General features: G+C 45.2%; 1 protein-coding gene across 3 annotated transcripts in view; it reads left to right on the top strand.

The window, feature by feature from the left end:
• The window catches only part of PAPPA2 (pappalysin 2), a 263647-nt gene that overhangs the window by 174103 nt on the left and 75780 nt on the right, over window positions 1–13764 (top strand). For all 3 annotated transcript variants that reach the window (XM_053248611.1, XM_053248609.1, XM_053248610.1), the window contains 2 exons: window positions 10802–10970; window positions 11912–12044. In XM_053248611.1, the coding sequence (XP_053104586.1) occupies window positions 10802–10970; window positions 11912–12044 (302 nt within the window). The remainder of the gene's footprint in view (window positions 1–10801; window positions 10971–11911; window positions 12045–13764) is intronic.

The following is a 13764-nucleotide window of genomic DNA, read 5'->3' as shown; positions in this document are numbered from 1 at the left end:
CATTAAGTTTTATCCACCCTTCTTCCAAAATGGGTTGGCCATGCTTGAGAGCTGCCAGGGAGCTGTGAGCAGTGCAGCACTTGACGTATTTATTTGAAACATGCTTGGCCTAGCTTTTCATGCCCTCGAGGCTGCTTATGACAATTATAATCAATAAATTAAAAATGTGCATATAAAACTTACAGGCAAAGCACCAGAATCTTAAAGTTCAGTTTAAAAACACACAACTTTATGGCTTTAACCTCAGAAGGCAAGGAGAGGAGAGTGCATCATCTAGGGGATTCTCATTCCATATCTTCCAACAGAACACACCAGAAGCAGAAGGGCACCTAGCTCCTTTCAACTTTGGACACTGTAATGCTAAGCCCCAGGGAATAGCTGCCTTTAAGCAGCTGCCAAAGAATGATGCCTGAAATGCTGCACTGACCAGAACCACCTCCCCACTTTTTGCCATCCTTTCTTCAGGAAGCAAAATTGGGGGTGGGGGTGGCTTCATCAATTTGGGTGAATTGTTGAAAGTGTTCAGGCTCATACGGGTGAGGTGGGAGGTTTACCAGTTGTAGCAGCAGCAGCATTTATGTGTTTATATGTTAATTACAGAAAAATATCATGCCTCTGTGGGCAACATCAGTGGCAAAACTTGAAGAACCACCAGGTGTGGAGCCATCTGAACGGTGGCCAGTGTCTGGCCCCACCCGGTGCCCCCCCTAGTGACAGCCTGCACATGTGATGTCACGTGCATGGGAGCATGACTAAGGCTCTGGGGAGCCCCCAATGAGCTCTCCCCCACCCACGCCTGAGCTCCGGAGAGCCCGAGCAAGCTCTCCCCGCATCCATTTCAGGCAACGTTTGCTGCCTGACAGACTTTATTTCCCTTTCTCTCCCTCCAGTGAGGGAGAGAAAGAGAAACAAATGCTTTCAGGCAGCAAGCGCTGCCTGAAATGAATGGGGGAGAGCTAGCTTGGGCTCTCCGGAGTCTGGGCGTGGGTGGGGGAGAGCTCACTCAGGGCTCTCTAGAGCCCGAGCCATGCCCCTGTGTGCGTGATGTCACAAACATGGGGGCTTTGGGGGGCCTTTTTCATTGGCAGCCTGGGTTCTTTAAACCCATTCGCACAATGATGTCTCTGCCCCTGAGCACCACTTTTTTCCTGGCAGCTAGCTCTTGCTGGCTGCCATTTCCCTTGCACAGGGAATGATGTGATGGTATAAGTGTGTGTGTGTGTGTGTGTGTGTGTATGTGTATGTGTGTGTGTGTGTATATATATATATATATATATATATATATATATATATATATATATATATATATATGGATGGATATATGGTTGCTTGACCAAGCCTGAACTTTTTTTTTTTTGGCAAATTTTGTGTCCTCCACCCTAAAATTTATCCTGCTTCATTTCTCCAGAATCCTGAAATTTACTAAATATCTATAATATAAAGCTGCTTGGACCTGATTGACTCACGAACTCACTGATGGACATGAAACTCCCAGACCAAACCACAAAAGATAGAAACACGCTGTTTTCGCAAGTGGATTCCAGACCTCACCCAGGCTATGAAAAAAACAGAAAAGCCCAGAAAAATCCATTAGGTTCCTGGAAAATGTGGGAAAACTCTTCCATTGGAAGAGCATGTGTTAGGGTTAGGATTAGGGTGAGGCTTAGAGATGGGATGAGGGTTCAAACAAACCCTGGCAGTTTTCTTGGCTACTTTTACACACAGAAAGTCTGGTCTTTGTGGTAGGACACATGCTTAAAAACATCAAGCTGTTTTATGTGGTGTGTGTGGGTTTTTTGTTTTGTCCCCGCTCCACCCAGTGAATTTCTGGTCAGTACTGTATAAGGATATGGACCCACTGGGGACATACAGCTATGCGTAAGAATAGTGATTTGGAGTTCAAAGAATGCTGTGGGTTTTCTTCAATCAATTATAAAATGGTGGGCGAAGGATGGTTAAAAGATAGTGGAGATGGATTAGCTACAGCTAATGCCTAGGCAGGCACATCTTTGTGCCCCCTGCAGCAGTTCCTGGGAATACTGGCTAGTACTGTTGCTCTTCCTCAGCACTGCTTGCATGAGAATGGAAACCGTCAAATAAGACCCAGCTCTGTAAGGAAGTAGAAAGACTGGTACCTATCTGAGATCCTTGCTACATATTCCACTCATCACATGAGAAGTAGCCATGTGTAAGCCAGTTTCTGACTATTGAAAATTCTTATGAAGAAAAATCTCATTTCTCTTGCATTGGGCTATCTATCATCAAACTACCAAACTGTTTCCTTCAGCCTCCTCCTCAAGCAGCAGTACATCTTAGCCACCAGTCATCAAAGACCATTCAAGAAGCAGAGGATACAAAAGAGAGAGGAAGAGAGAGATCGTAACTTTGCATATCCTAAGAGAACGCTTTCAAACAGTGCCTTGTAGGTTCATGGCTTGAGTAAGATTCAAAGCAGGAGACATCCAGTTCACTCACACTCTTAGCCAGTATGCTACACCAACAACCAAAATGCCCTAAAGTAGAATCTTCAGGTGCCTGAAAAACATGCTTGTCCTTACCTAACCCTGAAACAAACTCTCTCTCTCTCTCTGCGCATGTGTGAGGGTGGGGAGTTAAACAGCCACTCACATAGCCAGCTAAGCAGCCAGTTTACTGAGAGGCACAGGGAAAGGATGGAGCAAAGGGTGTGTGGAAGAGAAAAAGCTAGAGACTTTTAAAAACTTGCTGTAAACCTCCCTTTGTAACACAGCCACTACTATTTCTTCTGATCCTCCAAAACTGACATTTATTTAGGATTAGCAGTGGAGCCAAAGCAAAAATAAAATAAAAATCAAGAGGTTTAAAAGAAGAAGAAGAAAAAGAAAAGAAACCTCCAACATTTAAAGGGCAGGATCTGAAAGCCACAAGAAGACATATGAGGCCCTGTGAGAGCTACGTTTGATGTGCAGGCCTCAACGTCAATCTTGAAAGCATCACAATCCATACAGCAGGGGGGCTGGCCCTTCCCCAAGTCTGTATTAGCAGTGGCCAGGCTTGGGTGCCAAAGAAGATGGCAATAAATTAGCCCAAAAGCTCACATTATCTGCCAATGGCAGGAGATTCAAGGATTCCATGCAGCAAAGCAGGAAAAAGGAGAGGTATTTACCGGTAAACTAGATGAAAACAAAATTAGTCACTGGGACATCCTTGTCTCTCATGTTTTCTCAGTGAATAGCAAGAGCATCAAGAGCAGGGGAAAGTGCACGCACGCAGGGAATTCTTCACTATAAGAACCTGAGAGCTTATTATCACTGCTTTGGTTATGGTAACATGCCCTTTCTCAGTGGTATACTCAGAGTTGAATTAAAGATGCCACAAAGAACACATCTTATAAGTAGGCCAAGGTTTATTAACTTGATGCAAATTAATTGCCCCTAGCATATTTATTTTAACTGTTTTGTGCTTTCAATCAGGATAGCTAAGACCGGACTACTGCCAGTCTTTTAAAGCATGCTAATGGTTTGAATGTGATTTGAAATAGTGCAAAGGATTGCCAGCACAGAGCTGTAGGTGGGTAGTGTTCTAGATTAATTGGTCCCAGAGAAAAGGGTGTGTGTGATCTTAGCTTAGTTATTCCCAACTAGTGTGTTGTATTAATTCCCTGTCCATCCATCCTCTACCACTTCTTTTTCACCTGCACCTTAACCCCCTCAATCCATATTGCTCTATAGGGGGAGAAACTCCAAATTCTGCTCAAACTCAAATGTTTTGCGTTTAGGGTTGTCTGACTGTGGAGTCCAATGGAGTCCTTTGCCTGCCTGGGCAAAGGTGCAGTAGCTGAAACCTCTTCCACTGTCTCATAACTTTTAAGGGTATCAGCAGGATCTCTGGGTTGTTATTCGACAACCCTACTCATGTTCAAAGTAAAGAAAGCAAACTGAGCAGATTTGTTTTGGAAAAAACAAGCAAACATTAAGACGACAATATTCAGAATTTAACTGGAGTGCAGAGTTTTGAGTTTACAGGGCAAAGAATTTGTGTTTACTTGGCACAGACTCTGGAATTATTTTGGTGCAAAAATATGAACAGGGCTGCATACATTTCCAGTTAATGTTAGGTGGCTGGCTGCCAAGCTACACTCTTGATCATCCTAGTTGTCCTCATTCACCCGTGGTAGCCTTTCTAAAGTGTTTCCAGCTTCCACTCTGCTGATTATTTCCATTTCCCTTCCCCACATCCACCACTTTTATGACCTAACTTCAATCTACAGCACTGTTTGGATAATATGCAACCTAGTGAGGGAAGTGGGGATAGGGAGGGATCAAACAAACCTTACCACTCTCATCAAGGAAGGGAAAGAGAGACCGGGAGGGCTGGCCTCTGAGGGGGAAAGATGCAGATAGTACTGAACAGTCTGCAGAGTGTTCAAGTTCTTGTTCTTATTCAGTACTTCCTATTGTAAAAACATAGGAAGCTGCATTATACCAAGTCAGACCATTGATCCATCTACACTGACTGGTAGTGGTTTCTCCAAGGTTTCAGGCAGAAGTCTTTCCCAGCCCTACCAGGACAGGACAGGTTTGAACCTGGGACCTTCTGCATGCAAAGCAGATGCTCTACCACTGAGTTATGGCCCCATCTCCAAAGCTGGCATACATGGCTCTCTCATCCAGGCACTGATCGCACCAAGACCTGCTTAGCTTGAGCAATCATATGCCCTTAGATGAGGATTGCACAACTTCAGCCCTCTTACAGATGTTGGACTACAATTCCCATCATACCTGACTGTTGGCTGCTTAAGCTTAGGATGATTGGAGTTGCAGTCCAAAACCAGCTGGAGGGCTGAAGTTGTACAGCCCTACCTGATACCATGCTCTGAGAGCCAAGTTAGAACATTGTTACCAGTGCTCTTGGCCTCCATTTTTGTTCATGAAGTCCTGACTCTGATAAATATTGTCACACAGAAAGGATTTATACTTGTGGGTTCTCAGATGAGAGTATTGATTGATTGATTTAAAATTTCTTATATACCGCTTCCTCTAAAGACTCTAGGTGGTGAACAATACCAATACCAATTTAAAAAAATTAAAGGTTGAATGCCTGGCGAAACAGGTAAGTCTTAAGAAGGGCCTTAAAAGAAACTAAGGAGGGGGCTGAACGAATCTGGCAGGGAAGAGTGTTCCAAAGAAGAGGAGTGGCCACAGAGAAGGCCCTCCTATGGGCCCAGGCACCACGTCCTACACCAGGGCTCGGGACACTAAGGAGGGCCAGCTGAGAAGACCTCACAGGATGGGATACAACCGGCCGATAGAGGTGATCCCAGAGATATACAGGAGCTAAGCCCATAGGGATTGCAAACTGAACCAGCACTTTGAATTTGACCTGGAAGCAAACAGGCAACCAGTGCAACAACCATAAAAGAAGTGTAACACTATCAAATCCACGGCCACCCATGAAGAGGTGGGCCGCTGCATTCTGGACTAGTTGAAGATTCCAGATCATTTTCAAAGACAACCGTAGGTAGAGCGTGTTACAGTAATCCAAACGAGAGGTAACAAAGACATGAGTTACTGTTGCCAGGACCTGCCAGTCAAGAAAAGGCCGTAACTGGTGAACCAGCCGAAGCTGGGCATAGGCACCTCTTGCCATGACCTCCACCTGCTGCCCAAGCAGGAGCAACGAGTCCAGAAGGACCCCCAGATCACGAACCATCTCTCAAGGGAAGAACAACCCCATCGAGATAAACTCACACACAGCAATTTGCCAGATTGCAAACTGAATAAGAGCAACTCGGTCTTGGAGGGATTAAGCCTGAGCTTGTTTTGGCCCATTCAGGTCCTGACAGATTCTTAGACACTGAGCCAGCACATGGACGGCATCACCTGTTTGGCCAGGGGTAGAGATATAAAGCTGAGTATCATCATCATATTAATGAAAACTTACCCCAAACCAATGGATGACCCAGCGGCTTCATGTAGATGTTAAAGAGAATGGGAGAAAGGACCGAGCCCTGTGGAACCCCACAAGAGAGGGGCCAAGGTACAGAACACTCATCACCATTCGACACCAACTGGAATCGCCCAGTGAGATAGGACCGGAACCACTGAAGGCCCAGCCCCCTTAAGCGTTCCAGGATAGCATGGTTGGTGGTATCGAAGGCCGCTGAGAGATCAAGGAGAACCAAGAGAGGTGCACTTCCCACATCAAGGTTATGATACAGGTCATCCAACAGGGCGACCAATGCCGTTTCAGTGCTGTGCTGTGGCCTAAAACCTGACTGGCAAGGATCCAGGAAATCAGTTTCCTCCAGGACTCTCATCAACTGAGCACAAACCACTTTCTCCAAAATCTTACCAAGAAAAGGAAGATTGGAGATTGGACAATAGTTATCCAGATTATCAGGGTCAAAAGAAGACTTCAGAATAGGTTAGACCACCACCTCTTTTAGGGCGGATGGAACAAACTCTTCCCGAAGAGAGGAATTAACTGTCTCCTGAAGCCAGGAGAGAACATCCCCCCTCGCAGCCCTAACGAGCCAGGAGGAACAAGGGTCCAGGCTAGAGGTCGCTGTGCCCACGTTGGCAAGAATATTGTCCACATCATCAGCCTCAACAAGCTCAAAGGTATCCCAGATAGTATCACAAGACCCATCCTCTATTACCTCAATGGATACTGAGCAATTGGAATCCAACCTCGGCCAAAGGCAAGCAACTTCATCAGCAGAAAAGCTAGCCAACATGTCACAGTGGCCAGATAGAGGATCACGAGAATCAACCCTTCCCAGCAAAGAATGGATGATTCAGAAAGGGCTGCCGAATGGGAATCCGCTGACACAGTAAGTGTGGAGAAATGAGTAGATTTCACCACTGTATACTCCCAAACATGGGCAAGTAACCGTGCTTGGTTGGCTTCTGTCTTAGTATCCTTCCAGCGGTGCTCTAGGCATCTTTTGGCTTGCTTCATCTCTCAAAGTTCCTCAGAGAACCTAAGGAAGTTGAGATCCATGAACTCTAAGAGGCCGCTCAGGAGCAGTCTTGTCAAGCGCACTTGTAGCCCCGATGTTCCAAGCCTCAACAAATAGCGCTGGCGAGTTGCCTACCAGATTGCCGGGAAACTCCCCAAGCACCCTCTGAAAACCATTAGAATCCATAAGGCATCTGGGGCAGACCATCCTAATAGGTCCACTGTCCCTGCGAAGGGAAGGAGTATGTCAGCCTGCTTCCAGATCCTTAAGCATGCTCCTACATCTGATGGATGAGTACAGCTAGAATCACTGTCATGCTGTATGGGCCACACTTCTGCAAACAAAACTTAGTGACATAATCCGCAATTAATATCTAAACAGAAATCATGATGACCTACCCACAGCATTTTTTGGGAAATTATGCAATGAGAAACGTAAAATATTTTGCTCACAATGAGAGATCAATTAAAAGTTTGTCTGAACTTTTAAAAATCTCCTTCCTCCACTAACACCCTATATCTCAGTGACCAACTTAGGAGAACTGCCCTTTCACATTCGTCTCATCTCTAACCTTAGTCTTCCGCTTTTTCTTTGAACCTGTGCCTAACCAATGCTGAATAGTCACCTGGAAGCTTTTCACACGGGGCTTTTGAAGCCCTTTAACTCACATCTCCTCCCGAATGGAGAGGGTACATTTACACATCGACTAGATTTACCTCGAAGTCCCTGTGAGTTATCGGGGAGCAGTTCACACACAATTCGGGTTTTTCACTGTATTTGAGAATGTAGCCTGATTTATATCCAGGGTAAAAAAAATGGCAGTTGTGGCAGTTTTTATGGGACAACGTCGAGTTCACAGTAAAGCCTCCCTGTAAACTCGCAGTAAAACCTACTTTGTGTAAAAGCCCTTTGTATACCGAAACCACCACCACAGTGTACTATCATTCGTAACCTATCCTCTTTTTCTAACCAATTGATTCCCCTGATTTGTCATCCCCCATATAACATAACCCCCTGCCTGTCTCAGAGAGCATCTCCTTGCAAAGCTAGCAGTTAGCTACAACTTTAAGTAGACTATCTAGGTGTCACACCTCCGAGAACTCTATGGTTTCCCCATTCATTTAACATTGCTATAGCTGAATGTATTGATTGATTGTACTGTTTAGGAAAGGAGGTGGAGTAGAAAAACAGTAGAGGGAAAAAGGGAAGGCATTATTTAGTACACAGTACAAAGTTGCTCCACTCCTTGCCATAGAAAAACTGTAATAGCTTCTGAGCATAGGAGACACTATCTGGGAATATTTTGAAGCATTGCCTTTCTTGGGTAAAAAGGGAAATGTGTCAAGTTGTAAGCAGTAGGGGTGTGCAATTTGGGTTTTCGGGTGATTCGGCTCAGACCCGAGCCGAATCACCCCTGTTCTGTTTTGTGCCCGAATCTGGGTCACCTGAATCACCCTTGATTCGGTTCAGATTCGGATTTAATCCGAATCGATTCGGGGGTAAAAAGGGGCCCAGGGGCAAAATTTTGGGGTGGGGTGGTAGTGCCCAATGGGTAGAGTCTACCACCCCAATTTCAGGGGGATTGGGCAAAGTCCTGATTTTTTGTGAATTTTTAAAATTTTAGTGACTTTGGGGCAGTTCGGGGGCATAGCATGGGATTTGGGCAAAAGGAGTGGGGTGGGGTGGTAGTGCCTAATGGGTGCAGGCTACCACCCCAATTTCAGGGGGATTGGGCAAAGGGCTGATTTTTGGTAAATTTCTGAAATTTTCATGTCTTTGGGGCAGATTGGGGCATATTGGGGCAGAAAGTGGGGCCTGGGGCAGAATAGTGGGGTGGGGTGGGGTGGTAGTGCCTAATGGGTTCAGGCTGCCACCCCAATTTCAGGGGGTTTGGACAAAGGGGTGATTTTTTGAGAATTTTTGAAGTTTTGGTGACTTTGGGGCAGTTTGGGGGCAGAAAGTGGATCTGCCCCAAAATAGTGGGGTGGGGTGGTAGTGCCTAATGGGTGGAGGCTACCACACCAATTTCAGGGGTATTGGGCAGAGGGCTGATTTTTTGAGAATTTTTGAAGTTTGGGTGTCTTTGGGGCAGATTGGGGGGCAGAAAGTGGATCTGCCCCAAAGGAGTGGGGTGGGCTGGTAGATAGTGCCTAATGGCTGGAGGCTACCACCCACCCCCAATTTAAGAGTGATTGGGCAGAGGGGGGAATTTTGGTGAATTTATTTTTATGAGGTTTGTCCTCATTATGTGAAGTGTGCTAAATTGATTACTTCCTCATATTATTCATAGTAAAGGAAAGTGTGAAAAAGTGAAAGTGGGGTCATGAGAGTTGTTTAATTGAAAAAAATCTCATTTGCTATGATAGAATGAGAATTCACACCTTAGAAGTTTTTTCTGAGGTGTGAATTCTCATTCTATCATAGCAAATGAGATTTTTTTCAATTAAACAACTCTCATGACCCCACTTTCACTTTTTCACACTTTCCTTTACTATGAATAATATGAGGAAGTAATCAATTTAGCACACTTCACCTTATGAAGACAAACCTCATAAAAATAAATTCACCAAAATTCCCCCCTCTGCCCAATCACTCTTAAATTGGGGATGGGTGGTAGCCTCCAGCCATTAGGCACTATCTACCAGCCCACCCCACTCCTTTGGGGCAGATCCACTTTCTGCCCCCAAACTGCCCCAAAGTCACCAAAACTTCAAAAATTCTCAAAAAATCACCCCTTTGTCCAAACCCCCTGAAATTGGGGTGGTAGCCTACACCCATTAGGCACTACCACCCCACCCCACTATTCTGCCCCAGGCCCCACTTTTTGCCCCAATATGCCCCAATCTGCCCCAAAGACATGAAAATTTCAGAAATTTACCAAAAATCAGCCCTTTGCCCAATCCCCCTGAAATTGGGGTGGTAGCCTGCACCCATTAGGCACTACCACCCCACCCCACTCCTTTTGCCCAGATCCCATGCTATGCCCCCGAACTGCCCCAAAGTCACTAAAACTTTAAAAATTCACAAAAAATCAACCTTGAACCGAATCACCCGAATTTTTCAGGTCCGAAATTCGGGTGATTCGGTTCGGCCCCGAATCACCCGAAATTGTTCATTTCGGGCACAGATCGTTCTGTGCCCGAAATCTTTTGCACATCCCTAGTAAGCAGTGCAAAAGGAGATGCAGGGCAGCTTGACAAAGTCAATGAATAAAGATTTGTTTTTAAAAATAGGTATTAATTTGTAGTATAAATTAGTGAAAATCAAATTATCTAAAAATTACACAACATGTACCCTCCTAGATGATGTAAATGCTCTATTGAGTGCAAAGTAACATGTTTTAGTGATCACATTTGCACCATTGTTTAAGAAAAATGTGAAGAAGTACCAGTGGAAACTTGATTCTCTTGATGCTTTACATTCCCTTAATTTAAATCTATCCACCCTGTTGGGAAGTAAACATGGCTATGCAGATGTCCCAACATGTGCTCTTAGGGGCCATAAAAGCTCTTGCATAGTGAAATAAATTGTAGGAGGGAGCCAGTTACTGGCTAGAGTGGCAGCCCACCCACCTGAACACACCTCTCTAGGTAGGAGTCGCAGTGGGACAGGGAGGACATATTTTCCTTGTACTGCCTAGCAGACAGGAGTCACCAGAGATTCTGGGTGCCTGAAAACAGCTACTAAGCTAGGATTGTGCACTGAGGCAGGAAAGAGGGCAGGTCTAGGCTTCTGCAGTTATCAAAAATATTGTTCAGTATGGCGGTTTTAATTTCTTGGCCCTTTTAAAATGATGCAGGTATAGAATGAGATAACTAGCTTTTCCCTGTTGTTTGTTTTTACATTTCCCTCCCCTAGAAAGTTCCTGAATATTCAGTGTCTGGAAAGTGGCTTCTGGGAGGAAGGCAGCTGTGTTCCTGTGCTGTGTAAGCCACCCCCACCAGTCTTTGAGGGGATGTACAACTGCACCAATGGCTTTGAGCTTGACAGCCAGTGTGTTCTTAGCTGCAGCCCACAGAGTAAGAGGGTAAGGACCACACAGTAATATGGCCAGTTCCAAATTCCCAGAGCTCCACTAAGGCTTCTATTAGAAGAGGATCCAGGCACATTTGACAGTTTCTGCTTCAGCTCTGCAGAATTCTGATTTTTGCCCTGCTTGCTGATATCTTTTGACCATGGTTTTATTCTGTAGCAGAGGAGAGGAAGCTAGGTCTCTTCAGCCACCACATGGGGGGTGTTGGTATGGGCTGGGCTTCCTCTGCAATACACTTCTTACACTATATAGACACATATGATTGTTTTATTCATTCATTTATTCAATAACTACTCTCTCTGGTTCTATATTCATACTCACTGAAATGGAGTAGACCAATGTATGTATTGAAAGAGTGGAGAATACATACACACATACCTATTTCAATTAGCATGTTTGAAATTGGAAACTGGCTTAGTAGCAGTTGTAATGGGAGTGGGTTGGTTCTTCCCTTTCAACCTTGTAAAACTAGTACAGAACATTTCCACATCCTCCATACTCAATGTGGTCTCAGGTCCAAACTCAGTATGGCAATATCAGTAAAAATGCAGACAATCCGAAAATTAATTTTAAGGAACTTATGCATAGTAGGTTAGTGAAAACAACAGAAGAGGAAACTTCAAAGGTGCTCTAGAAATGTGTATTATTGTTAGGCCCTCACACATTTCAAGTGGGTACTCTTATTTAGGGGCATTCATAAAGCAGATCAATCTTTTGTATTATCTCAAAGTAAGGAGTTAAGAATGATAAGCAGTTCTGTTCCGTCTCTGAGATTTCCTTTCATTTCTACTTTGATGCCCCCCACCCCCGAAATTTAGTGAAAGTATTGCTTGGGTAGTTGAATGGGAAACACATTGCTTATAGTGAAACTAGCAATGGGGAGTATAGTTTAATTTCTTGCTTTTTGTGAAGGTTCTGCTTCTCTTATGCTCCAGGTTCCTATCCTTTGCACTAAAGATGGTTTATGGACAGAGGAGTTTAAATTGTGTGAAGATCTGCAAGGGGAATGTTCACCACTTCAAGAGCTGAATTCTGTGGAGTACAAATGTGATCAAGGTTATGGAATTGGTAAGAACATCAATTTCCAATCATTATGGCTGCGAGCATTAATCTATTATGCTATTAGGTTATTCAGTTAAACACATGTTTTGATCATAACAGTAGTCCTATTTCTTGAGCAGCAGCCTTTTATTTAAAAAATATTTATTTATTTAAAAATAAATAAATTCTGTGCCGGCCAAAACTTGCGTCCCTGGGCGGTTTACAATATTACAAATATGTTTAATGTAAGTTGTTATGAAAAATGCAGATGGCAAGCACCAACTTCAAAGTAGGGATGTGCACAGAACCGGTGGCGCCTGGTTCGACAGCGGGGGGGATGCTATTCTCCCCTGCCACGTTTCCCCTGCTGGAGTGCAATTTCTGAAAAGCCCATCGGAACGGCAGACTACCTCCCTGCCGCCCCGGTGCTGCATTTATTGGATATACCCAGAAGTACTGAATGCGCCTGGGCATGGTGTGTGCACGTGTGTGCATGTCGCGCACATGCACCCGACGTGCACGAGCACACAACACATGGAGGCGCATTCAGTATTTCTGGGTATACCTGGTAAACATAGCAATGGGGTGGCAGGGAGGTACGCTGCTCCCCCAACAGGCTTTTCAGTAATTGTACACCAGCAGGGGAAACTCAGCAGCGGGGGGTAAGTGCATCCTCCCCTGCCCTTAAAGGCGGACAATCTCCTGCTGTCCAACCTGAACACAAGAACAGCCCTGCTGGCTCAGGCCCAAGGCCCATCTAGTACAGCATCCTGTTTCGCACAGTGGCCCACCAGTTGCCGCTGGAAAACACAGGCAGGAGTTGAGGGCATTGTCACGCCCTCGATCTCAGACAGCGAGGAGGAAGGGGAAGCTGTCAACTTTTCAGCCGATGCCGGGGTGTCTGAGGGGCAGAGCCCGGCTGTCAGTTTCCAAGAAACGGCTGAGGCAGATGATTCAGAGCAGGCACAACAACCTGAGACAGCGGAAACTGTGACGGATCAATCAGAAGAGGAGCTATGCAAGCAACCTCCACTGACTCCACAACAGAGGCGTATTACAAGGCGAAGAACTCAGCTTGAAACTATCTGGAGGAGTAAATGCCTCTTGCAGAGTGCTGATAAGCCTTGAATTCCTGCCAGCTGGGAGCTCTCAGCTTGTACTGTAAATTACATCACCAGCTTTCTATTCACTGTTGGAAAACAACGTTTGTCAACTTTCGTGTCGACAACTTGCAGCCAAGCCCGATAAAGAAGAACTGTGTCCGAGCCGTATCTTGTTTCTGTAGCTCCATTTTGATCCTGTGAACTTCCCTGCCAGGTGGCCAGATACTGACAGGCGTGCCCTCTCTCCTGCTGTTACTCCCCAACAACTGGTAATCAGAGGCATCCTGCCTTTGAGGCTGGAGGTGGCCTGCAGTTCTCCGACTAGTAGCCATTGATAGACCTCTCCATGAAATTATCCAAACCCCTCTTAAAGCCATCCAGGTTTTTGGCTGTCACCACATCCTGTGGCAGAGAGTTCCACAAGTGGGTCACGCATTGTGTGAAACAATATTTCCGTTTGTTGGTCCTAGACCTCCAGACAATCAATTTCATGGAGTGACCCCTGGTTCTAGTGTTGTGTGAGAGGGAAAAGAATTTATCTCTCTCCACTTTCTCCACACCATGCATGATTTCATAGACCTCTATCATGTCTCCCCACAGTCGTCTCTTTTTCTAAACTAAAAAGCCCCAGGTGTTGTAGTCTT

The sequence above is a fragment of the Hemicordylus capensis genome, chromosome 4, assembly GCF_027244095.1.
Source record: "Hemicordylus capensis ecotype Gifberg chromosome 4, rHemCap1.1.pri, whole genome shotgun sequence".
NCBI classification, from domain to species: domain Eukaryota; kingdom Metazoa; phylum Chordata; class Lepidosauria; order Squamata; family Cordylidae; genus Hemicordylus; species Hemicordylus capensis.
Note: the sequence above shows the minus strand (reverse complement) of the source record. Positions and strands in the feature narration are given on the sequence as shown.